The sequence below is a fragment of the Pseudonaja textilis genome, chromosome 4, assembly GCF_049901715.1.
Source record: "Pseudonaja textilis isolate UNSWEBS1 chromosome 4, rPseTex1.2, whole genome shotgun sequence".
Classification (NCBI taxonomy): Eukaryota; Metazoa; Chordata; class Lepidosauria; order Squamata; family Elapidae; genus Pseudonaja; species Pseudonaja textilis.
This window is the reverse complement of record NC_141993.1, coordinates 29422094-29447305: the sequence shown is the minus strand read 5'-3', so window position 1 is coordinate 29447305 and position 25212 is coordinate 29422094. Positions and strand designations below refer to the sequence as shown.

The following is a 25212-nucleotide window of genomic DNA, read 5'->3' as shown; positions in this document are numbered from 1 at the left end:
ATTTTGAAAATAACAGCGAGGAAAAGGAAGAACGATTGATGCTTTGGATTACAATTCCATGGGCTGTGCTTAATGGAGGTTATGAGGCTTATAAATAAAATAAATATTCAAATAAAATATCTGGAAGGTACCAGATTGCCTCTTTCTATCCTACATAAAAAGTGTATGTATTGCTGCAGATGCATAAAGTGTATATGCATAATTTTTTGAAGGTATTGTCTTCCTGCTTAATACAAGTAGTCCTTAACTTATGACCACAATTAAGTCCATCATTTCTGTTGCTAAGTGAGACATTTGTTAAGTGAGTTTGCCCCCTTTTACGATCTTTCTTGTCATGGTTGTTAAATGAATCCCTGCAGTTGTTAAGTAAGTAACATGGTTATTAAGTGAAACCGGCTTCCCCATTGAGTTTCCTTCTCAGAAGGTCACAAAAGGGGATCGATCATATGACCCTGGGACACTGCAACCGTCATAAATATGAGTCAGTTGCCAAGCGTCTGAATTTTGATCACATGACCATGGGGATGCTGCAAGCATCATCGTTAAGTGTGAAAAACAGTCGTAAGTCACTTTTTTTTCAGTGCTGTGGTAACTTTGAATGGCCACTAAGCGAACTTTTGTAAGTTGAGGACTACCTGTACAACATATCCCTTTTTTCAATGTCACGTATCTTTGTTTTGACCTTGATAATATTTCTTTTTGTTTTGTAAGTTAAGACATGGTTGAGGGTATTTTTTTCTGTTCCGTGAAACTGTACAATAGCACTGATGCATTCAGAAACAGTTTTGAATCTAGAAAATGGTAGATTTTGTGTCAAGTGAAGAAAAAATAAAATCAGATTTTCAACTGGCAAGTAGGCATTCTAAACTCAATGATTATACCCTTAAAGATTAATTTATTTGCTTAATCCAGTTCTGTTCTCTTATTTCCCCCCCCATTAATTATTTTGCAAGAGATTGGGGTGGGGGTGGGGAAACTACTGACGGTATAACCGAAAGCAAGTTGATTTGTGAAAAAGGCTTTTCAAATCAATGCTTCAGGTTCAATGCTACAGTGAAAAATTTATTTGGATTAGACAAGAAAACTGCAACAGAGCTGGCCAGCTGTTAGTAGATGGTGAGGAGTGGAGGAGATGAAAAGGCCTTGGTGCATTGCGTGATGTAAGCCAAATGGGACAGAAAGAGTTCCTTTGAGGTGGTTCTTTTCATATCTTGCGTTCCGTTGTCAAGAGGACTGGTACGGTGATGTTTCATATGTTTTCAATTACAAAAAGAAGGTTATTGTGTTGGTGATTTCCTTAATCGTCATGAGGGCCCAGGGGCCTAAATCATTGTACTGTAGTTTAGATGTTAGGTGGGCCTTGAATCAAGGACCACAATTGGAACTGTGAAATCTCAGTTTTAGAGGGAAGCAGCTGTAAGCAAGACATCACACGACTGCTTTGGTCGATGACTGCAAACCCAGCATTCCTGCTTTGCAGTCATTAAGTGATTTGTGGTTCGTTAAGTCAAGGAGCATGGGCTGTTTGCAGGAGGGCGATCCTGGGAGGCATATAAGCGTCTCTTTGCTCGGGAGCTGCAATTTCTCCCTGTCAAAACCCAAGGAAGATTTTCAGCCCCTGGGCTGAGAGGCACTCGTGTGCAGCCTCTATCAGGTCTGCCACAATTCCCCACTCCCACAAAGTAACCCATAGTCTTTACCTGGGACTCTGTTCACTCAACAGTGCCCCTAATGCAGGGGTCTCCAACCGTGGCAATTTTAAGACTTGTGGACTTCAACTCCCAGCCAGCAAAGCAAAACTGGCTGATGAACTCTGGGAGTTGAAGTCCACAAGTCTTAAAGTTGCCAAAGTTGGAGACCCCTGCCCTAAGACGCATTTCCTTACTGCCCTGCCTCTTTGCTCCTGAGCTGAAAATCCTCTCTACCAAAACCCAAGTTTGCAACCTTCCCTGACCACTTTCCAATGAAAAATTGGCAGAAAAGATTTGCAAGATTGGTGATCGCATGCATAGTCACGGGCACATGACCACCCATCATAAACGTGAACAGCCTACCCAACACCCAGATCACAAATTGCCTGACCATGGGTGTGTGTGCGACATTTTGCGATGGTCAGCTGGCTGCAAAGCAGCCTTTCTGAGGTGACCGTTAATTGAAACAGTTGTCAAGCGAGCAGTCACAAATAACAGGTAGCCCTTGCCTTATGACCACAATCGAGCCCAACATTTCTGTTGCTAAGTGAGACATTTGTTAAGTGAGCTTTGCCCCATTTTACGACCTTTCTTGCCACAGTTGTTAAGTGAGTCACTCAGCACTCGTTAAATTACGTAGTAATACAGACATTAAGTGAATCTGACTTTGCTTGTCAGAAGATTGAAAAAGGTGATCCCATGGGTCATCCCAGAATACTGCAACCGTCATAATATGAGTCAGTTGCCAAGCATCTGAATTTTGATCACATGGCCATGGGGATGCTACAGTGGTCGTAAGTGTGAAAAACAGGTCACAAGCCACTTTTTTCAGTGATGTTGTAACTTTGAATAGTCACTAAACGAACTCTTGTAGGACAAGGACTACCTGTATTTACTTTTGCACTGCAGTGATGTTGTCAGTATCAGAACACCGTAGTACTACTCATTGCAGTGATGCTAAAACACTATTGCCAAATCCTTTTTCACCTCGCTGTCTTTATGAGTGTCCAGTAAGCACAACTAAAAACGTTAGAAAAGCAAATTTGATTCCTTGGTGAGCTTGTAGGTTGCAGGGAGAAGGGGTTTGGAAAGAACCAGGATATGAGGATAAGTTTGTATTAACCACCTTAATTATAGGCCGTACAATGCATCTTAGCAGACTAATTTTAAGGAGATGTTTTTATGGAGGCCTCTGACCTGTGTTACACAGAAGTTCTTTCCCTAGGCATAGAAACTATACACCTGAGTGTTGTTGCTGGCTGAGTTCGACCCTGAGTTTGCAGATCTGAGGGGGGGAAAAATCATTGCTGCAGTCCCACAAAGAAAGCTGAAGTTTCAGATGCTGCCAACATGACTTCAGTCAGCCCAGTGTCTTATCAGCTGTTTCCTCCCTGTTGTAATAACATTGCAACAGCTTTTAAATTCTTTCTTCTGTAGACTTGCAGGTTCTGGTTTTTTTTTTCTTTGTAAAGGATGCTTTACAAAGGCATAACTGTCTGAAGCATATAAGGAAGGTTGCATGGGGATATGTGAATGTCAACATATAAGAGTAGCAAGTCATCATCCAAATAGTGGATGCAACCTAAAAAACCTAGGAATTTGTTTGATAGATCAGGTGCCCAAAATGTAGATTAATCTGTTGGTTTCTCAATATTTACATGGTAAAATCAAGACTTCTGAAATAATCACCAAAGCAGGAGAGCATTTCAGAAACCTTACAAACCCAGATACCTGTCAGTGCAGGATATTCTGTACCTTAATGCCTTGGTGCCTACTTCAGCAGTCTGTTGTTTTATTTAATTCTTACAGGGCATCGGTTCTACAAATCCTTTATCATATGAACCCCTGCATTCAAAATCTGTCCTGTGCACTAGGAGTAATTTACCCATAGAAGACTTGTTGGTCCTCTCCAGACCTGTCCTCTTTTGCTGCCAAATTTCAGTGACACATTTCTCATACTATAATTGCTCTTTTTGACATTATTTTATTTCACCCAGGTCCTTGTACAGTCACTGTGCTGGTACTGCAAGACAGTTGGCAGTTTGGCTCTGTTTAGGGTCATCTCCTACCTCCCAACCCCAAGAAAAGTTCATTGCAGCTGGCCAACATCTGCAACGTGTGATGTGTGAGATAAATAAATTTAGTGGGTTAAATGAGGTGGCACAAAAAAAGTATATGTCAGTGAGAAATAAGAAGAAGCTTAAGAGGAGAAGGAAAACAAGGCATGTGATCATTTTATAGTCCAGCACCACCAATTTTGGGCATGTGATTTCCCCACTGAATACATTCCTTGATCCGAGTGTGCCAGCTCCTGCTTTAGCCTAACAGAAAAGACATTTAGTCTGCTGTCTGACAGAGCACTTTCTTTGCTTCTAGATGGTGAATGCAGAGCTTTAGCTGATGACAATGTTTGAGAAACAGGGCTTAGGGCTTGGGTTACTTCTTAATTCAGACTGTAAAACAAAGCTTGCATGGATTAATTGAGATAGAAAGGGTCTTTTTTTTTTTTTTTTTTTTTTGATAATGATGAAGATGAGTAGTCTTTCTCCATCCCAGTATTAAAACTCCATACTCATTTATGAATAAGATAGAAAAAGTTTCCCTACCCCTTGATATGTTTATGTCACACAGTCACGGATGGCGTGAGGGTAGGCAATGTTGATTGGGCTCACCGACTCAGATGTTCTACAGATACCTCTGTGGAAGAACATCCAAGTTGGTTTAGCTCAGTCAACATTGCCTAGCCTCACGTCATCCATGACCATTTGATGTAAACAAATCAAGGTGTATGTACCTATGGGTTAGGTACAAGTGGATTTTTTTTAAAAAAAAAATAGGTTTAGGGACACCAATAGAATAAATTTATCTTACCATCCCCCGAAATCTTTACATTGTAGCATGTTCTATTAAATTCATCAGTAAATGCTTTGGGTTGTATTGAGTTAGAGGCATATTTGGGCTTTAAAGTTCACATGATTGTTGCCAGAAGATCTGAGGTTGGAGTCATTAGTTCCACTAGAAAATGTATTATAAGTCATCTAAATCAGTGGTTGCCAACCAGTGGCTGGGGACCATGAGAAAATTGTGGTGGTCCGCAGAGAAATGACACTCCAAAGTAATTAATCTAGGCTGCGCGGGAACAGAAGGCTGCGCCACCCACATGGCCTGCGGGAACACAAGGCTTGCGTTGCTTACACTGCAAACAACATGAGGTAGTGAAGGGAGGGGGAAAGGGCAGGGGGGGAACTTGCCCCACTCGCCTGGCCTGGCCACTGGGCTGGATTAATTTTTCCACTTCTTTCTTCTACTTTTGCCACTTCTTTCTTCTACTTTTTTCTACTTCTTTCTTCTTCTACTTTTGGCTGCATGCAAAGAAAGCAGCAAAAGCCTTTCTTTCTCTCTCCCAAACTCTGCCAGAAATGAGTTTTTGGGACCCTGCAAGGCATCCTGCTCCAAGAGACTGCGTTGGCGCAACAAGTTTCAAAAAGACTAATTTCTGGCAGAGTTTGGGGGAGAAAAAGAAAGACTTCTGCTGCTTTCCTTGCACAAAGCCAAAAGTCAGTCTCAGTCTCTCTCTCTCTCTTCCCTGAGAACGGAGCTGGAGACGGTATCCTGTGATCCCAAATAAAGAATGATCGATCAGTAGGAAACCAGGGTGGGGAATTTTCCTGCAGACTTTTGGGGGGATTTTCCCAGGATCTCTGGTCTGCGGCATTTAAAATTATGAGTTTGCTGGTCCCTGAGGTCCAAAAGGTTGGCGACCCCTGATCTAAACTACTTCCTTCTTTTATCCTTGCTAAGTACCACTGCCAAATTGCATCCAAATTAAAAGATGCCTTCTCAACATTTCACCATTTCACTCAACATTTCACTTAGGTTAATGTCTTTGCTGTACTGAGACTAGTAATGGGTTATTTTGAATTTAAACAAAAAACAATAGATATTTCTGGATAAAATCGGCCATCTTTCCTTGTAAAAGCCCATTGAGAGTATTGCTGTTTTTGAAATGGCTTTGAGCAAGAATAAGGAAGATGGTACAGGGTAGTTTTCATCGCACAACCATTTGTTTAGCGATCATTTGAAATCACAACAGTACTGGGAAGGGGGGTGGAATGATTTACAACTGTTGCAACATCCCCGTGGTCCAGATTTGGTCACTTAGCAATTAGCGTGTCTTTACAATGATTTGCATGTTTGGGTCATGTGATTATCATTTGCAACTTTCCCAGTGGCTTCTGACAAGTAAAGTCAATGGGGAAGCCAGATTTTCATAACAACTTCCTTACTGAGCAACGGAAATTCTGGGTGCTATGGGGGTTGTAAGTCAAAGATTACCTATATAATTGTGTTTTAGATACAAAATTAGATACATATCTTGGCACTTCTCTTTAAATCCACATTCCATTTAAAGGTAATACAGAAGTTCGCTTCTGGCCAGTGAAAACTCAGACTTTCTTATACCATTTCCTTTGCAGTTGCCAAAATGAATTCCTCTTCTAATTCTTAGTTTTCTTCTCTAAACTCATGCTACTTCAGGTCAGATTACATTCCCCAGTATAAAGCTGTTTCCTTCTTTCTCTTGAAACACGGTTCCTCCTATAACATTTTAATTTGCTGGTATTTATTTGCTTATAGGGTTTATAAGTTTCTCCAATCAGCTGATCCTGAGCAGTATGCAATTCCCCAATACGCCATTTGGATTAAAATCAACAAATACAAATGAAATTAGAAGCAGCACCATATAGTGTAATCGATTATAAAACAGACTCATGATCAGACTTTAAAAAACAACTCATTTTCCAGAGGGACAGTCAAAATAATCCCCATGGTTGTTATGACAACCTCTACCAATTTTTCATCAATTTTCTGAAGACCCAGGAGGGAAAGAACTAATCACATAATGAAGAAATGTTATCCCTGACAATTTAAAAAAAATTGCTGCCTTGGTACCTGAAAGTGGTAATCTTGAATTCAGGGGGCACATAGAGAACAAGATGTTATTGGGAAAAGGCTGCCCTATAGATACTCAAGCTCTGAAGACAGGGTGGGCTTTCAAGGTGACAACCAGCACCTTGAAATGTACCTAGAAGTCAATTGGAAACCAGGTCTCCCTCCAAGTATGGGTGTTACATGGGGGTCCTGAGGTATACCCATAACTAAAAATATAAAACAACAACAACAACAATAATAATATAGCCAAAAAGGCATTAAGAGTTATTAACCTAATCCTACATAGCTTTTTCTCTGGTAATATCACACTACTAACTAGAGCATACAAAACATTTGCTAGACCAATACTCGAATACAGCTCATCAGTCTGGAACCCACATTACATATCTGATATTAACACAGTTGAGAAAGTCCAGCAATATTTCACAAGAAGAATTCTCCATTCCTCTACTCATTGCAGAATACCTCATGCCACCAGGCTTGAAATTCTAGACCTAGACAACCTAGAACTATGCCGCCTTCAGTCCAATCTAAGTATGGTATAGAAAATCATACATTGCAATATCCTACCTGTCAATGAATACTTCAGCTTCAACCATAATAATACAAGAACACACAACAGATACAAACTCAAGGTAAACCGCACCAAACTTGATTGCAAGAAATACTTCAGCAACAGAATACTCAGTGTCTGGAATACTGTACCTGACTCTGTGGTTTCTTCCCCAAGCCCCCAAAACTTTAACCTTAGACTGTCTACTATTGACCTCACCCCTTTCCTAAGAGGTCTGTAGGGGCGTGCATAAGCGCACCAACATGCCTACTGTCCCTGTCCTATTGTTTCTTTTTATTTTTCTCATATGTATCCATTTCATAAATTCATAACTATGTTTATACTTATACCTATTATCTTATAATCGCTTGACAAATCAAATAAATAAAATAAAAAGTACTGGTACTTGACCCACTGCATTCTGAATCAATTGTAGCTTAATGTTATATTTGGCACCCCCATGTAGAGCATATTACAATTGTCCAATTTAAGGATGAAGGAGAGGTTTTCAGGATAAGTTGTAGTTTGCCGCAAGCAGCAGCTTTGAGTCCAGGAAGATCTCCAAATTGCAAATCATCTGCCCCAGGATGTATGATCCCGTTCAGAGTTAATTGTAGAACCACCTTGGAGTTGGTGGTCTTTCCAAGGCAAAGTCCCTTTTATCAGGCTGGTATGGAATTTCGATTTGTTCTTCCCCACCCAGACTGGGAGAACCCTCAGGCACCTTAACATATCATAAATATCATTTATTTCATGATTTTGAAGCCAGTTCATAGTCTTCCAGTTCCTTCCTCAACTGCCTAGAGATGATTTTATATGTGTCTGGAGGTACTTTTTGATGAGATCAGTATTGGTATCCATTTGAAATGCTTGAAGTCAATAGTTCTGCTGCAGTACCTTTAGTTAACCAAATACCCTTTTATTCTGGAAAAAAAATTGTGTCCCCCAAGCATTTCAGATGCATTTAAATTGACTTGCTTTTCCATTGAAAAAGATTATGGTCTTAATTTCAGCTCCAGGACCCAAGCTTTACCTGAACTTAATTAAAAGCCTACAGCTTAAAAAAAAACCTGAATTATCTGCAAATTCTCAACTGCATTTTTTTTTCAAACTGTACTTGCTATTAAGGACTTTCTTCAAAAGGTTCTGTCATAAAGTTATTTTATAAGCCTTATTTTCAACAGTCAAAGTTTGCTTACTGTAGACTGATCTAGCTCAAATACAGGCACATGAATCAACATCAAATGGGGAAAAAAATAAGTTTAAAGGAAATGCTTATGATAACTGGTCATGTTTGTTATTGGTTTCCTGCGTACAGCAGAGATTGCTAATAGGAATTTTATCAGACCTGCCACAACTTAAACCTCTAGATAGAAATGAACCTTGGCTCAATTTGTTGAGAAATGTATAGTTTTATTAGAGGTCGTGTATTGCAATATTGCAAAGCCAGAACTGGGAATCATGCGCCAAAGTTCTACTTTTCCCTCTCATAAATATCTCTCATTGCCCACCCCAGTGTAACCAATCTGTGATGACCCAGGGTAGGATACAAAACAAGCACAGTCACAGAAAGCAGGTGAAATCATTTCTTCACCTTGCTTCCAAGCTCAGAATATTTTTGAAGGAAGACAAAAAAACCTCCCACAGTTACACGAAAAAGGAAAAAAGCAACACAAACCAGGCAAAATAAGGGCTGGAGGATGTCCACAGATAGCACACATTGGGAAGGATGCCAAACTCAGAAAGGAACTATAAACTAGGGATATTTACATGCTTTGTTTCCAGCGTTTGCCAGTAGGCAGGTCCAAACTCTTATTCAATTGTCACATCTGCAGCCCATGAAGAGAGGATCAAGGCCCTCCTCCCGAGTAGACCACGTTTTCCCCTTATCCTCTTCTCCCTGTGTGCCCTAGGATGGATAGGATATGGGCCTCGGTCCTCCTCTGACTGCTCAGCCAGCCTCTGCCCTTCCCCAGCCTCTTCTACAACCTCCGGAGCCACACTTCCACTCCCTGTCGGCTGTTCCTCCTCTCCCTCAGAGTCAGTCTCCACCAGGGGCATGACACAATCAGATTCATGCAAGATGTTTCCATAATGGTCAGTCCAAGTACAGTTTGGTATGTGGCCCCCTCCTTCTCAGCTGGCTGGCCTTGAGGCAGCATCTCGAGGAGATAAAGCACTTATTTTCGTTTTCCCTAGCATTCCTCCTTTCATTTCCCCTCCCAAGGTTCATGGCAGTCTGTCTCCACATAGCACACAAGCAAGCATAATGTGGCAGCTGAGAAATTCATTTGAAAAGGAGATAAATGTTTATATGGGACTTAAAACATTTTCTCACCACCTGTAATGTCTATCTTGTTTATGATAGTGATGAATGATCTCCCCTTCTTACACCTTTCTTTTCTCTTGAATTTGTGAAGAACCCACGCAGGCAGTGAAGTTGGTTGTTTAATGACTTCTAAAGTTGGACTTTAGATGATATTTCTCATAGTAACTGGTGTGGATTCGATAAAAAGCACAAGGAATGTGATTCTGATTGCAGTCACAAATAGACAGGGGCATGATGGAAGTGATTGGCATTTGAACAAAAGAATACACAGAAGTTTTGTTCAAATCTTCTTTCTAGGATCACCCAGAATTGTTCATCTTTTGTCTAGCCTAATATAAAAGCAACACTTTTCAGTAGCATTTCTCATTTGAGTTTTGTGATAGGGAAATAGCTGGGTTTTTTATAATAGAACTTGATAACCAGCTGACTAGAAGCACTATAGAGCTACAGATGTTGAACCATTTACTATGGGTAGTCTTGACTTGCGGCCACAATTGAGCCCAAAATGTATGTTGCTAAGTGAGTTTTGCCTAATTTATCACCTTTCTTGCCATATTTGCAGGTGTTAAATTAGTGACACCGTTGTTAAGTGAACCTGGCTTTCCCCTCTTGGCTTTGCTTGTCAGAAGGACATGACCATGGGACACTGCAACCGTCATAAATATGAATCAGTTGTCAAGCATCTGAATGCAAATCACAGAATCATGGGGATGCTGCAATGCTCATAAGTGTGAAAAATGGACATAAGTTAATTTTTTTCAGTGCTGTTGTAACTTTGAACAATCACTAAATGAAGTTGAGGACTATCTATATAGTATAAGTTCTGGTTAGCAACTACTTTTGTCTGATGCAACCAGCTACTACTAACATTTCCTCAAGTAATCCATTCCCCTGCTCTAAGATGTCATAATGTTTGCTTGCTCTGTTGTATATCTTCATATATTTGTTTGAATACCTATATATAAAATAGACAACTTGTATTTAATCAGTAACCTGATAGCCATAAATTGCAAATTTCTGTGTAGGCAAGATTGGCTAGTAGAGGAAAAAACCAGAAATACCAGAGAATAGATACTGGCCTATTGCAAGGACAAAATTGGTTTTAAATAAAGGTAATTAAATAAATAGATCACCTTACACTCCATTATGCTTTTTTTTTTTTTTTAAAGTATCAGACAACTGATTCCATGCATTTTTCAGATAAACCCTGTTATACAATAGTCTTGTGGCATCTTAAAAGAGTAATACTTTTATTCATTACTCAATCAGTCAAACGATATATATTGTCTTATATAACTTGTAACCATTCTTGTGGTATTAGACTTCATGAACTGCAGTCCAATTTCTCACATGTTGGACTTTGAAACTGGAAACCAAGTTTTTTCAAGATTGTGGAATGAACATCTTAACTTCTGCTGCGTAATTGTAGAAATTTAATGTTGACCTTTGTCATGTGCTGTATAATGTTAAATGGGAAGTACAGTTCAATCTGTTCTGATGTTGCACTTTCTTTTCTTCCCTTGTTTCTTTCTACAATGATCTAGGTCTGGACTATTTTGCGTTCCACCAGCTTCCTTACCAAAGACGGAGGATCCTCTTAGCAAAAGTTGCACTAATGGGAAAACTGAAGACAGACCATCCATAGAGCTGGAGGCTGACCAGTGGTGTTCAGAAGGAAAACCCACCAAGGCCAACGGAGTGGAGCCAGTCCCACCCCTCTTGCCTCCACCACCAACGGGCAGTGTTCCTCCTTACCCTCCCTATTTTGAAGGAGCCCCCTTCCCCCCTCCATTATGGTTACGGCACACATATAATCAGTGGGTACCTCAGCCACCTCCGAGAACTATAAAAAGGACAAAGAGGCGCTTGTCCCGGAACAGAGACCCCGGGAGACTTATCATGAGCACAATTAGGCTGAGACCGAGGCAAGTGCTTTGTGAGAAATGCAAGAACACTCTGAATCCAGAGGAGGGTATCAAAGCCCACCAAAATGCAAAAACCCAGAGGAAGCTAAGCATCCAAGATAAGGAACAGAAAAGACACAGCGAATCTGAATATGTAGAGAAAAAGAGCAAAAAAGAAAGGCGAGAGGATGAAAAGTTTCCCGGGGAACAGCTGCAAAGGACTCCAGTTATAAAAATATCTTACAGCACCCCTCAGGGAAAAGGTGAAGTTGTGAAAATTCCCTCCCGCATTCATGGTTCTGGGAAGCCATTTTGCCCTCAGCGACTTCTCCAGAATGGTGGGGAGGACCAAGATGAGGCCCAAGACTTGGAACAAGATCAGGAAAGCAAGTGTTTCATGGACAAGCAATCCGGTGGGCAACATGCGTCCATTCCAAAGCTAAAGTTAACTAGGCCTGTGTATTCCAGTGCAGATGTGCCCCCGCCCAAAATCCGTCTGAAGCCTCACCGGCTCAGTGAGGGGGATAATGTTTCCATTTACAAAGCCGAACTTATTGATGAGATGAATGTTCTTCCCAGTAGTGGAGAGTCCGCTGCTGCGGCAGCTGCTTTTTACAGTGAGTCTGCAGAACGGAGTCTTGCTGAGATGTCTTCAGGGAGTTCCTGTGAAGATGATGACTTCAAAAGGTTTCCTCAAGGTAAAGATGGACACGATAACTTGGCTTTCCTCATGAATTATCGCAAACGGAAAGCAGACTCTTCCAGCTTGTCAGTGTGCAGCAACGACAGCCTCGAATCTAAATCTTCCAGCTCAGAAGTGGCATCGCCAGAAATATGTGACTTTTTACCTGGGGATGACGCCTCTGTCTCCTCATCTTCTAAAGATGACCGTAAAATTGTGCCCCCACTGACTGTTAGACTACACACCCAAAGTGTCTCCAAATGTGTGACTGAAGATGGAAGGACTGTTTCAGTCGGAGATGTTGTCTGGGGCAAAATCCATGGCTTTCCTTGGTGGCCCGCCCGTGTTCTTGACATAAACCTTAGCCAAAAGGAAAATGGAGACCCATCCTGGCAGGAAGCAAAGGTTTCATGGTTTGGTTCTCCAACAACGTCTTTCTTGTCACTATCAAAACTATCCCCTTTTTCTGAATATTTCAAACTACGATTTAACCGTAAGAAGAAAGGGATGTATCGGAAAGCTATTACGGAAGCTGCGAAGGCCGTGGAACATTTGACTCCAGAAATAAGAGACCTCTTAACACAATTTGAAACATAATTTTGTCTTCAAAAACAAGTAAGTTATGGAGGTGCATGACCCCTTTGTAGTATAGCAATTGGTTTAGAGGTATGTCCATTGGTTTGCTTTTGAAAGTTCAAGAGAATATTCCTGTTTCAGGGGTGCGTACACTAGAAGTATGCTATTTAATACTCTCTCAAACACCCTGTGTAACGACTGAAAATCATAAGGATTATTCCTAATCCCTAAAAAACCATTCAGAAACTTCTGTGTTTGAAATACAGCCATATTTTTTGTAAAAAAAAAAAAATAGAACAGATATTTATTGAGGATTTTGTTTAAATGTCTTATCAGAGCTATATTTTGTCTTTTTTTTTAATCTTGTTTTTTTTTAAATCAAAGTGAACAGACCATCAACTAGAAAGAAATTTGAACATATGTTCTGGTATGTTCTTATGGTAATTGTTTTGATTGATTCTCTGTTATGTGACAGGCCATATATTTTGGGGAATTATTTTATTCTTCTTGGGTATGGATGACCATACAAATAAAAGCTTACTTTAAAGGAAAAAAATGGAGGCTGATATTTTGAGGCAGATTCTATGCCTCTTCCACATTCTGTTCAGCCTTTCCCCCTTGTGCGACATAATTTTGGCATGCTTTCAGATCTTTCCCATCGAAGAGTGTGCATATTAACTTGAGCCATAAAAAACAGGGATAAAGGGTAATCTATTTCTGACAAAGTAAAGGATGAGAGAAGTCTCTTACAATGATTTAATTTTCGTAGTTTATTCAACATTAAGATAATTTAGCATTTTACAATTGCCTGGATTCCAATTCTGGAAATCAGTCTCTTTAGGTTGTTTTTTTTGAGATTGTGATGCTTGGATTCTTGAATATAATAATGAGCTTGCTAAGACAATCACAATTTACATCTCTAGCCAATTAGAAGTCAGTAATTAAGACTCTGGGGAGAAGATTTGAAACCGGAAGAAAGAGAGATGCTTCTGGCATGGCTAGTGATGTATGTGTCTTTTTTCTGAGAAGAACCTGGGACTATCAAGACATCTAATAAAATCTAATTAGCATGTTCACAGCCTATTTTCACATTACATTAAAGCCATAGCTGAATGCAGATTCAAGGTATTGTATTTCATCCATTTTTTAAATTACTGTCATCATCCTCCCCCTTCATTTTGTGTTTTTATTTTTAACAGCTGTCATTTTTTCCTGAATTAGAGTTTTGGAGAATTCAACTCCTCAAGTGTTTTCTAGTTTTGAGTTAGTCATATTTGTTCTAATGCAAATTATCAACATTTTAATTACTAAGACCAAAGACTACATTTCTGGCTTAAACATTTTATATTGATTAGGAGACAATCTAAATCTGAGTACTGAACTCAAGTAGAACCAAGAAAAGATTAGCAATAATTTCTTCAGGAAAAGAAAATTAATTTTTTTCTGTGTGTTTTGTGTTCATATGGTAACTTCTTTACCAGTCTCCTATTATGAATGCAACTACTTCCAGAAGGGGGAAAAAGTTTGAACTCTTTTGAAAGAGTTAAATCTGTTTAAAAAAATTACTTTTTTATTTATTGTACAAGTGAGGCCTCCTCTGGTGAATAGAATAGAATAGAATAGAATAGAATAGAATAGAATAGAATAGAATAGAATAGAATAGAATAGAATAGAATACTTTATTGGCCAAGTGTGATTGGACACACAAGGAATTTGTCTTGGTGTAAATACTCTCAGTATACATAAAGAAAAGGTACATTTGTTAAGAATCAAGAATCATAACGTACAACAAACACTTAATGATAGTTACAGTCCTACAATCACAAGTGGGAGGGGATGGTGATAAGGAGTGATAGAAGATTAACAGTAATAGTAGTACAGACTTTGTAATAGTTGAACAGTGTTGAGGGAATTATTTGTTTAGCAGAGTGATGGCTTTTGGGAAAAAACTGTTCTTGTGTCTAGTTGTTCTGGTGTGCAGTGCTCTATAGCGTCGTTTTGAGGGAAGGGGTTGAAACAATTTATGTCCGGAATGTGAGGGGTCTGTAAATATTTTCACAGCCCTCTTTTTGACTCGTGCAGTATACAGGTATTTTAAGTATACAGGTATTTTAAGTATGCACATACTTAAAATTGAGGAATAAAATATCATGAATATAAGCTGTCCAGGAAATTTGTTTTCAGCACAGTAGGACATGTAGCATTTGAAAATCAGCCCTGTTTTTTCCCAAAAGTTTTGTTAATACAGTAGTTTCAACCAAAGTTGAAGGAAACAAAGTTATTTTGATTGTTCTTATTGTGAGTCACAAACTCTTGCGATTTACTGATAGATCTCAGAACCACCCTCTTCCGGATATTGATTTAGGCTCTTGTTTAGTACCATAACTATTTGTTTTCAAGTTGAAATGAGCAATGAAATCTAGATGTTCTCTTTGAAAATGGTTTTCTTTTTAGCAGTGGTGTTATGTATATCTTAGTGCTCTGAGATTTGTGTCATAGCAGACAGACCTGGTGTTAGTAATGAAATTACTCATGGTTCAAACAGTGAAGTTAGCTTTTTAATGTCCCTGGGTTATAATGTTTGGACCACCTCTCTCAGCAAATTTATGAAAAATATATTTAGGCAGTAGACTGACTGTTCAAGGCTTTTTGGTACTTGAAAATAGTAAAAGTTAAGGGCACCAGAAGATTGCTTTCTCTTTGCAATCAGAAACATGGTTAAGCTATGAAACCAAATTCTTCCCTTTCTATTCTAGTTTTGAATGTGCTCACCACTAAAAGCTGGTAATTACCTGTAAATTTTACACAGTGCACAACTGGTTTAGACACCACCTGTATTGTGGGCATATTTTGGTGCAGTGACTAAGAAACCAGGAGGCTGTGTTCTAGCCCTTAAGCATGAAAAACCAGCTAGATGACTTTGAGCCAGTCACACTCTCATCTCATCCCAACCTCAAAAGGTTGTTGTAGGAAAAATAGAAAGTAGGAGTAGTAGCTTTGTTTGGTGCCTTTAGTTGACCAAACTATATTTTTTAAAGGATAAAAATATATAATAATTTATATAATAATCCCTAAAATTTACTTCTTAATATTTATAATTAGTAATTTATCATCATTAAGTATCGTTTGTGTTTATTGGTATACTGGGGTACCTATCAAGAATGTATGTGCTGCTGTTAGAAAATCTACATATTGACAAAATTTCCATCGGTCAGTTGCAAAAGGCCACACTATTGGCTCGACACATATACCATACTGATCCATGACAATATTCTAAGTTCTTGGAAACAATTCAGTATGGATGGAGGCCAATACCAGCTAAAGAATTGGTAGCTGTGAAAAATAATGAACAACACCTACCTATATACCTGGGGTAGGCAGATATTCTTCAACAATATCAAATATTTCCCTATTCCAGGTCCCTGGGAAGGACTCGGTAGGTGGATAAAACTGCCACACCCGGTCTAAACATCTGGCAATGACAAATGCAACCAATATAATAAGAGAAAGGGGATTTCAGGTGAAATAGTAAAGGTTGCTCATAGTCTCAGACCCTCAAGGTTTTTCCTTAGCAGCCTTTTTGTCTGCTGTAAATTTTACAATGTTACCAAATGTGACATGCTCTGCATTTGTCAGCCATTCCTTAGATTCTGTTTCATAAAGCAAAGCATACTTTAAGACTCCGGGTCTCTTTTTTATGCCCAGTCATAACCTCCGTTTTACAGAAAAATTAAAGTAATGGTAGAACTCTCTTTTCTATCATTACTTTACTTTACAGAAAATGGCCAATTCCAAAATATATCTGTGACACTTTTTGTTTTGCGTATTTTTTAATGTTGGCCAATTCCAATTTAAGCTTGTACATTCATACATTTTTAGTATAAAACATCTTAACTAGATGTTTGGCCTGGAGACATTTGATTGTGTGCAACTCTCATCTTTTTCCCTTTTTCAATTTTTAAGAATGGGAACCTTTTGAAATGCAGCTATAAGTGAAGGTTAACGGTGAAAACATACCTGTGGGATCCTTAGTGCTCTCTGAGCTTGGTAGTTTTCTTGCAGGCGTTTCATTATCCAACTAGGTAACATCATCAGTACATTGATAATGTTACCTAGTTGAGTAATGAAATGTCTGCAAGAAAACCACCAATTTCAGAGAACACCAAGGACCCCTAGTTCAACTGTATTCTTTCAAAAACATGTCTGTCTTTGTAACCTTTAGTGAAAAAGGGGATATTTGTGCTGTTATAAAATTAAATGCTTACTAAAACAATATGGAAGACTGACCTTTTCTATTTCCCAACATTTACTATATTTTAGCATTTCAATAATTCAAGCATTTCAAATACAAAGAGCACTGTCTTTTCCCACATTGGGGGAAAGGAAGATAAGTGGAGAGCACTCCACTTTAAAACAAGAAGGCCCTAAAGGTTCCTTTTGACATGTCTCCAAAAATTAGGCCCGCAAAATTGCTGCCTCTGCATGAAGACAGTCCTCCAGCTGCTGGTGGCTGCCCTCTCAGGGAAAACATGAAGACGAGGAAAGGGGAAAGAGCAGGAAGAGAGACGGATGCCTTCTCCTACTATTTTCCGCCTCTCCAACAATGTGTTTGCTTTCTGGAGAGGAGAGAAAACTCAGAGCTTCTGAGTGCAGATGTCAGCGAGGCAAAAAAGGTTGTTAGGAAGAGCAACCTTTTTTTATTGCTCCCATCCGGATGCTGTTTGTGTTGGAGCATCCAAAACTTGAATGGCTAGGAAGCTTTTGTTCCCGCTGGCAGCTAAAGCAGAAGTGACCACAGGCCATGGAGCTGTGTGGCCAGGTGGGAAAGACTTGCAAGGTGCCAGCTTTTCTCTGCCAACCCCTTCCTCCCTGCAAATCAAGAAATCTGGAAGCCTTCTGATTTCCACCAAAGTAGCTTTGATCTGGCTTCAGCCTGGCATCCAGAGAGAAACCTGCCTTATGAGGACAAGACTATCTTGGTAGCTGGCGGCACCTTTATTCCACTATATCCTGCATGATCAAGTGGTTCTTTTTCCAAATATGCCTCCTTTGGGAACATGTCATATGATTTTTTTTTTTAAAGGCATTTTTTAAGAAGAATTTTTTAAAGTGCACAAACAGTTTTTCATTTCCTTTTCAAATTATTTTCTTTCCTCTCTTTCTCTTGGTTCTCTGATTCATAGGCAGCTTCTATTTTAACAAAGAAAAGGAGGAAACATGAGTTGTAATTTCAGCAGAAGTATCAAAAGCACCAAAAAAAATCCATCTTCATAAAAACCGCTAACAAAGATGCTTGGGTGAAGTTTTGTTATGAAAAAGTTGAAAATTTCAGTATAACACTGGTTGTTATTTCTTTATAAGATCATCTAAGTTCATTCCTTGTTTCTTTTGGGCGGAAAAATGAAAATGGTTTATTATTTTCGTTGTGATTAAGGCTGAAGAATACTTGAGGAACTTGTGTAAAATGTTTGTGTACTTTTCAGTTAAGAAAGTCCTACTGCTGTTCATGAAGAAAAGAAATTGAAATTCACATGAGCTCAATAGCTTTGGAAGTTTCAGAAGCCCATCCTTCCATAATGCTTCTGTTGGCTTAATTAAAGTACAGGTAGTCCTTGACTTGCAATCATTCTTGCAACCAGTGACTGTTCAAAAGAAGAAAAAAAGGCGGGAAAACAGGGAAACTCCCCCTCCACACCCACATCAGCCAATCACAGCACAGAGGAGCCATCATTCTCCAACCAATCAACCACAACTGTGTGTTGTGGCTCACTGTACAATCCCACTGCTCCAGTTACTAAATTTAAATATCTTAGCAACTTATGCCTGCTTTTCATATTTAACAACCATTGCAGCATCTCTGTAGTCACATGATCAAAATTTGGACATGTGGCAACTGGCATGTATTTATGACGGTTGCAGTGTGCCAGAGTCATGTTATCATTCTTTGCAACCTTCTGACAAGCAAAGTCAATGGAGAAGCCCTATTCACTTACTAACATGTTACTAACTTAACTGCACTGATTCATTTAACAACTGTGGTGAGAAAGGTAGTAAAATGGGGCAAAACTCACCTAACAACTGTCTTGCTTAGCAACAGGAAATTTCGGCTCAGTTGCATCATAAGTCAAGGACTACCTGCATTGCTTCAATAAAGAATTTTGAATGATTTTAGAACAGCTTCCTATTACATGATGCAAATCCAAGGAAACAATCAACTAATAGTCTAAACTTCATAGGACTTATACCCAGATGAATCAGTATGGGATTAATCTTGTTTGTAGTGTAGTATGAAAAATATAGTGGATTTACTTAATAGAAATGCTTGAATTTGTGCAAGTGCCCAATCTTTTTTTTACTAATTTTCTGTTCTGCTCCCATTTTTTGTTGCTCATAAAGTAATGACTTTTTTAAAAGTTGGAAGCTCTCCTGAACCAGTTGGATAAATAGACCGGAGGGCTACAGCAGGAAAAGGGCGTGGCATCAATGAATCTTGTCCACGTTTTAAAAAATGAAATTACTGCTAGTGCAAGGAAACTATTTGATGTCACCCATAATCAGATGTGAAGAATTCCTGTAAAGAACAGGATCTGGGCACTTGATATTTAACTGCAGCTTCTAGATGAGAGTTCATATGTAGGCATTAATTTCCATGCGCTATTTTAGGAAGGAAACTGAACTGTTGCTACCACAATTATAAACTTCAGTTTTGCAGCATTTGTATAGATAGTCCTCAATTTACAAAAGTTTGTTTAGTGACCCTTAAAAGTTACAGTGGAGTTTAAAAAAGTGACTTAGCATTTTTCACACCATATGACCAATGCAGCATCCCCATGGTCATGTGGTCAAAATTCAGATGCTGGGAAACTAACTCATATTTATGGCAGTTGCAATGTCCCAAAGTCATGTGATCATCTTTTGCAAAGTCAATGGAGAAGCCAGAGTCACTTAACATCTGTATTACTAACAACTGCAGTGATTCATTTGGCAATTGTGTCAAGAAAGGTCATAAAATGGGGCAAAACCACTTAACAAATGTCTCACTTAGCAACAGAAACATTGTGCTCAATTGTGGTCATAAGCTGAGGAGTACCTGTACTTCAAATATATTTGCACTTTAGTTTTTTTTTACTCAGATATAGATGTAGCAAAGGACTCAGCAAAATCTCTTTTTCTGCGGCTTTTTAAAAAAAAATTACATTTCCTGAAAAGGATGCCAGAAGGCTGGATTGCAACCTATTAACTCAGCTTTTCCCTATCAAGGAGAAGTCAGTGGTATGAAAAATTTCAAATTGCTGCCTTGATCAAGATGGGTTGTTCTTTTTCTCCATTCTCTAGCAGACGGTGCTTCAATTCTAGGATGAGCCAGGTTATTTAATGAAACTGTAGCTGTGCCTCTCCGGTTTTCTGCGACCAAATTAGACTGTGAGGTTTGGAGCTATATTTAGATAGGTGGTTGTGTGTTCACTTTTGTACTCCAGGACTATTTGATGCCATTCTTTGTAACCTCTCCCTCTTTCACTTTCCTCAAGGTAACAGAAGACAAGAGCACAGCTGTCCTAGAGTTTCACAAAGTCTGTAAACATCCTGACACGCTTCCCTCGGAGAATCGTGAGGTTTCATTGCACAAGGCGGCAGGATAAGTTTCCAGACTGGCCTTGCTCATCATCTGTGAAAGAGAGCTGGCACCTGGATTGCTTAGGAAGTCTTCCAGAGGCTGGTTTGACCAAATGTCATAAGGCTACTTAACACAAGAGAAGCAACTTGACCAGTAGTATCTCGAAGAATTTGGGGTAGAATGAAATACTACACCTTGGAATGTATTTATTACTTATAAAATATTAGCTACTCTTTATAATTTCCCCTTCTCCTTCTTCCTCCTCCTCCTTCTCCGTTAGATAAATGTTGCTGCTGCTTTTCCGTAACAAGATTTATCATGTACTCTTGTTTAATTTTAACAATGGAAAACTGTTGACTCCAATTATGCACATTCTTGAGAAGGGATATGCAATAGAAAGAATCAGTGTAGTCTTAAACTAAAATGGACTCACTTGTGTCTATTAAAATTTGGAAACTGTTGAACTCAACTTCCTTGGGTGACTTTTGTTATGAAAAATATGCTTGAGCTCTTATTTGTCTATTTTAGGATTATACAATCTGCTCATTGCTTTCAGACATTCCATGAGTATTGAATTAGGCATGAAATATTTCAGGCGCAGTCATACAAGGAGACAAATGTACTTGTGGTTGCCTTTTAAAATAATAGTAATTGTGCCAAGGTTTCTAAGTGCAGACCTGGGCATCATTTTAGGCTGGGAGAGCATTGAAAAGGTTGAATGCATATTGTGAGTCCTGTAAAAATAACACTGGCCATGAAAAACTTTCCTATTTACAAAATGGCTACAATGCAAGGCATGGCTAGCCACAGAGCACCATATTACAAGAAAGCAGTCTTACTCTCCACTCCAAGAATTTTTTCCAATAATTCATCAAAGTGTAATCTTTGCAGTCATTGCTGAAAATAATCACAGAGTTCAAATGCAAGAGATCAGTTCTCAATTTAAAAAAATCTGCTGGGACCAAGTACTTAGAAGATATCAGGAAAGGGACCTGGAGTCTCGTTGGTGCTCATGGTCACCATGCCTACCCAAAACCTAGGGCCGTGATGGTGAACCTATGGCACGCCTGCCACAGGTGGCACGCAAAACCATTTGTGCCGGCACGCGAGCTCACTGCACATGCGCGTGCCTCACAGCTGATTTTTCGTGGATTTGAGGCCCTTATCGGCCCCCCAGAGGCTTCAGGAAGGCTTCTGCAGGCTTTGCAGGCCAAAAACTAGGCCCGTTTTGTCACTTCCTGTTTTTCCAGAAATACCAGAAGTAACAAAATGGGCCTAGTTTTCGGCCTGAAAGGCCTGCAGAAGCCTTCCTGAAGCTTCTGGGAGGCTGAAAAAGGCCTCAAACCCGCCAAAAATCAGCTGTGAGGCACAGTGCAGATAACGGGGTGGCAGCGGGTAGGCAGCTGGGTATTGCGCGTGCATGCATAGGGTGTGGGGGGTGTGTGTGCATTGCCTTCTGGGTGCTGGCATGCAAGCGCAAGTGTGTAAGCACGCGCACAATTATTGGCACAGGAGCCCAAAAAGGTTAGTCACCTTAGGGTATTTGAACCTCCTGAAGTGTATATGTCCAAGGCTTGGATGGTTCCCTCAGACAACAGATTTTCTTTATCTAGTGGAAGCCTTTTTGTTGCTGTGGTTGAGTTCAGCCACATCGTCTTCTAAAGTGCTGATTGCCATCATGCAGCCTGTGCTTCCCTGCAACTCCCAGAATTTCCAGCAATTGATGAGGGCCCCAGACATCCAGCCATGGAATCATCAAATCTCTTGCTTCTACAGTGGTACCTCTCCCGTTCTTTTCAAAGGTCTGCTTTTTCAGACTAGGAAAAAGAACTGTGAACCAGCTTTCTGGGTTTCTCCTGTTTGGGAAAAGCCAGGATCATTGTAGGGATTCTTCAAAAAACATTCAGCAGTCAATCATATGGATAAAAGTAATTATTTTGATGTTGATTAGAAATGATTGAATGGTCTAATCATCTCACAATTGTTTATTGTTAGAATATTGGATGGACATTTTAGACATTCACAGCTCTACACAATTGAGAAATAATTGTAGGGAATTATATACAAATAGGAATATAGCAACATATGTATATTAATATATACAAATGGGAATATATTGGTAAAAGGCTTGCTGTGCAGTGCTATGTTAAATAATTGCTGATTTTTCGTTTTTATTGCATGGTATAATTTTATAACATCTTACTTTGGGGAAACTTAGTCAATGAGAAGGTTGAACATTGCTATGTAAAATTTCCATTTATAAGAAAAAAATCTTTTTTACGAAAACCCACATTTTACTTATTATTCATTTTCTAGGTAGGGTAGAGCTATGTGGTTCCAAATTACAAAATAGTTGACTTAAAAAAAAAAAAGACTGTAGGATGTAAAACATATTTAGAATTCTGACCAGTTTGAATTTAAAAGACTTAAAATTTTGAAATATGCTGCCTCAAGTATAAAGCAACTGTTTTGAGTTTGAAACAAACATGTTTTGGTCGTTTGGAAATCTATCAAATTAAGAGCATGAATGCATATTTTGAAATGTTCTCTAAATCATTAATGTGAAGATAAACCCAAAGCTTGTTTTATTTGGGCAGGAAGTGTAAGAGAACTGAAATAATAAACATGAAGTAGAAGAAAAACTAAGAATCAGCACTGAGAACAGGATCAGGCAAACTATAGCCTTCCAAATGACACTTTCATCATGTCCTGAAAACTTAATCATAGTTTAGCAATTTCTCAAGGGTTATTGTATGAAAAACAGTATAATTATTCACAGCAGATTTTGTGCTGCCCATTCTGAGAATGATTTCATCCAAACAACTGTGATACCTTGAACTCATTCCTGCCCTAGGAGACTCAAGTCCAAAAATGGATAAACGACTCGACTCAACCCCTTCCATGAGAAAATGGAATGGTCCATATTGCTTTGCACTTTTATGACTAAAAGGTTATGGTAATACCAGTAGCATTTAAAACATAGAAATACATGCTGTGTTCCTTTCGTGACAGACTGACTTATGATAAACTGCCTCCTGTGAACCAGATCTGCATTTAACATGGAAAACAGTCTATCAGCAATTCTTTGTGTCTCAAAGGAGGGTTAAATGTAAAAATAGCATCAACTACTCCTCTGTGGTTTTGCAGACATTGTTCATAGGAGGAAAATGGGTTCGTGCTAAATTGCACAGAAACATTGCCTTTGGTCAAATTAAGGTTGACTGATCAGCGATGCATATTATTTGAAGCTATTATTAAATAACGTAGCAAAGTTATTGTCAGTTTCACACGAGATTGTTCATATTATTAATTTGTGCCATCTCCTGATTCAGATCAAAAATGCTGTTCATTACAATCTTTTAAAAGTTTTGAAGAATTGAAACTTAGGACTTGTGAACATTATCTGCTTCCATACGGTAGAAGTTTTGCCTGTCTTCCAGTTCTATCTGCAGAGACATGGCTGCCTTGTCCCACCACTGCAAATGGTAATGACTTTGGGCTGGACCAAAAGTAATGCTTAGGCAGTTTGGGAGCTTTTATCTAACACTCAGAATAATGTTCTTCTGGCAGGCCTTTACTTTAATTACAGCTGTCTTTTGCTAGTATGCTTTATCATTTTGGGTTTGGAATTCGTTTGGCTGAGAGCCAGTTTGGCCAACAGTTTGAGACACTGGATTAGGAGAAGGGAAGTCCAGGTGCTACTCCTGCCTTAATTAGGGCAGTCAGCTGCATGAATTGGGGCCCGTGATCCTCTCAGCACTGGGAAGAAAACCATGGCAAGTGACTTCTGAAAATATTGCCAAGAAAACTGGAGGGACACGTTCTTGTTGCTAGGACCTAAGGCTGATTTGAAGCTACTGGGAAGAAGAAAAAAAAATGATTTAGCTACTCCTGATTTCTGATCCATAGATTTCTTTTTGTATTTTAAAAAAGGTATGGAAATTGCTTTGAGAGCCTTCAAGCAGAAGGCAATATGTAAAAATAAAATCTTTAGAACAAAGCACAAAGTGGAGACAAGTGATAACTTGCTCAGATAATGGGTGATGATTTAAAAAGGGAATGCTGCATTGCAGGGTGCTCATGCCACTGTTTGTCTCTTACAATCAAGTCTGGCAGACATTTTGCATTGTTTCCCAAACCTGTTAGACTAGCAGTGAAAGTATGATAAAATCAAATGTATAATACACCTTGGGAAGCAATTGCAGTCACTTTCTGGGGTATGTAAAACTGGATTGTATCATGTCTTGGTTGCTGGAAGTTTATTTGACGCCATCATAATTTTTACTTCAGCAGGATCATCACAGCTAGAATTGCACAAAGATTGCTGGAGTGACCAAATATGACCCTCTGGTTCCAGTGAGAGTTGCAATCATCAAAACCGGTCTTCACCCTTCTGCTGTCAGAAGCTGCAATGAGACCAATGATTCTGTTTTGGAGATTGAGCCCAGTACACTAGAACTCGCTGACTCTACTTATAATTGCAAGTTCTGGGATCAATCAAAAGTTGATTCTCTTGTATGATTCTCTTTTATATTCTATTTTGGTAATGCAAATTATTTTTTGCCTTCTGATTGAATAGTTTGATAATACTTTATGTGGCATCAAATAAAATTGAGATTGAATATGAAGATGTATTTTACAAGTTAGGTTAAACTGGAAAATCTGAGAGCTACAGAAGCAGGTTGGAGAAATATTTGCTCAGCATTCATTAATCCTGAGCAAAAGTATTTGCAACTTAATGTTAATTCAAATAACCTTTAATAGCTGAAAATAATTGGATCTCTGCCACCTTATACTGTGTGTATCCCATGTATACAAAACTGTGTGTGTGTTGTGTCATGGGAGTCATCCTGAAGACACGTGAATTGTCAGCAGTTCCTGTAATGTTTGTAGCTGGAAAAGAATGTCTGAA

The 25212-nt window shown here is 39.0% G+C and overlaps 1 protein-coding gene across 5 annotated transcripts in view; it reads left to right on the top strand.

Annotated features, from left to right (window-relative positions):
* Nucleotides 1–24928, top strand: part of PWWP2B (PWWP domain containing 2B) — a 43305-nt gene extending 18377 nt beyond the window's left edge. For 3 of the 5 annotated variants that reach the window (XM_087932490.1, XM_026710578.2, XM_026710576.2), the window contains exons 3-4: nt 11068–12724; nt 20215–20769. In XM_087932490.1, coding sequence (XP_087788616.1) covers nt 11068–12706 — 1639 coding nt within the window. In that variant the 3' untranslated portion in view covers nt 12707–12724; nt 20215–20769. Of the gene's footprint in view, nt 1–11067; nt 12725–20214; nt 20770–24590 lie in introns of those variants that run through there. The other 2 variants (XR_015743440.1, XR_015743439.1) reach the window with 2 other exon arrangements.
* Nucleotides 24929–25212: the final 284 nt, after the last annotated feature.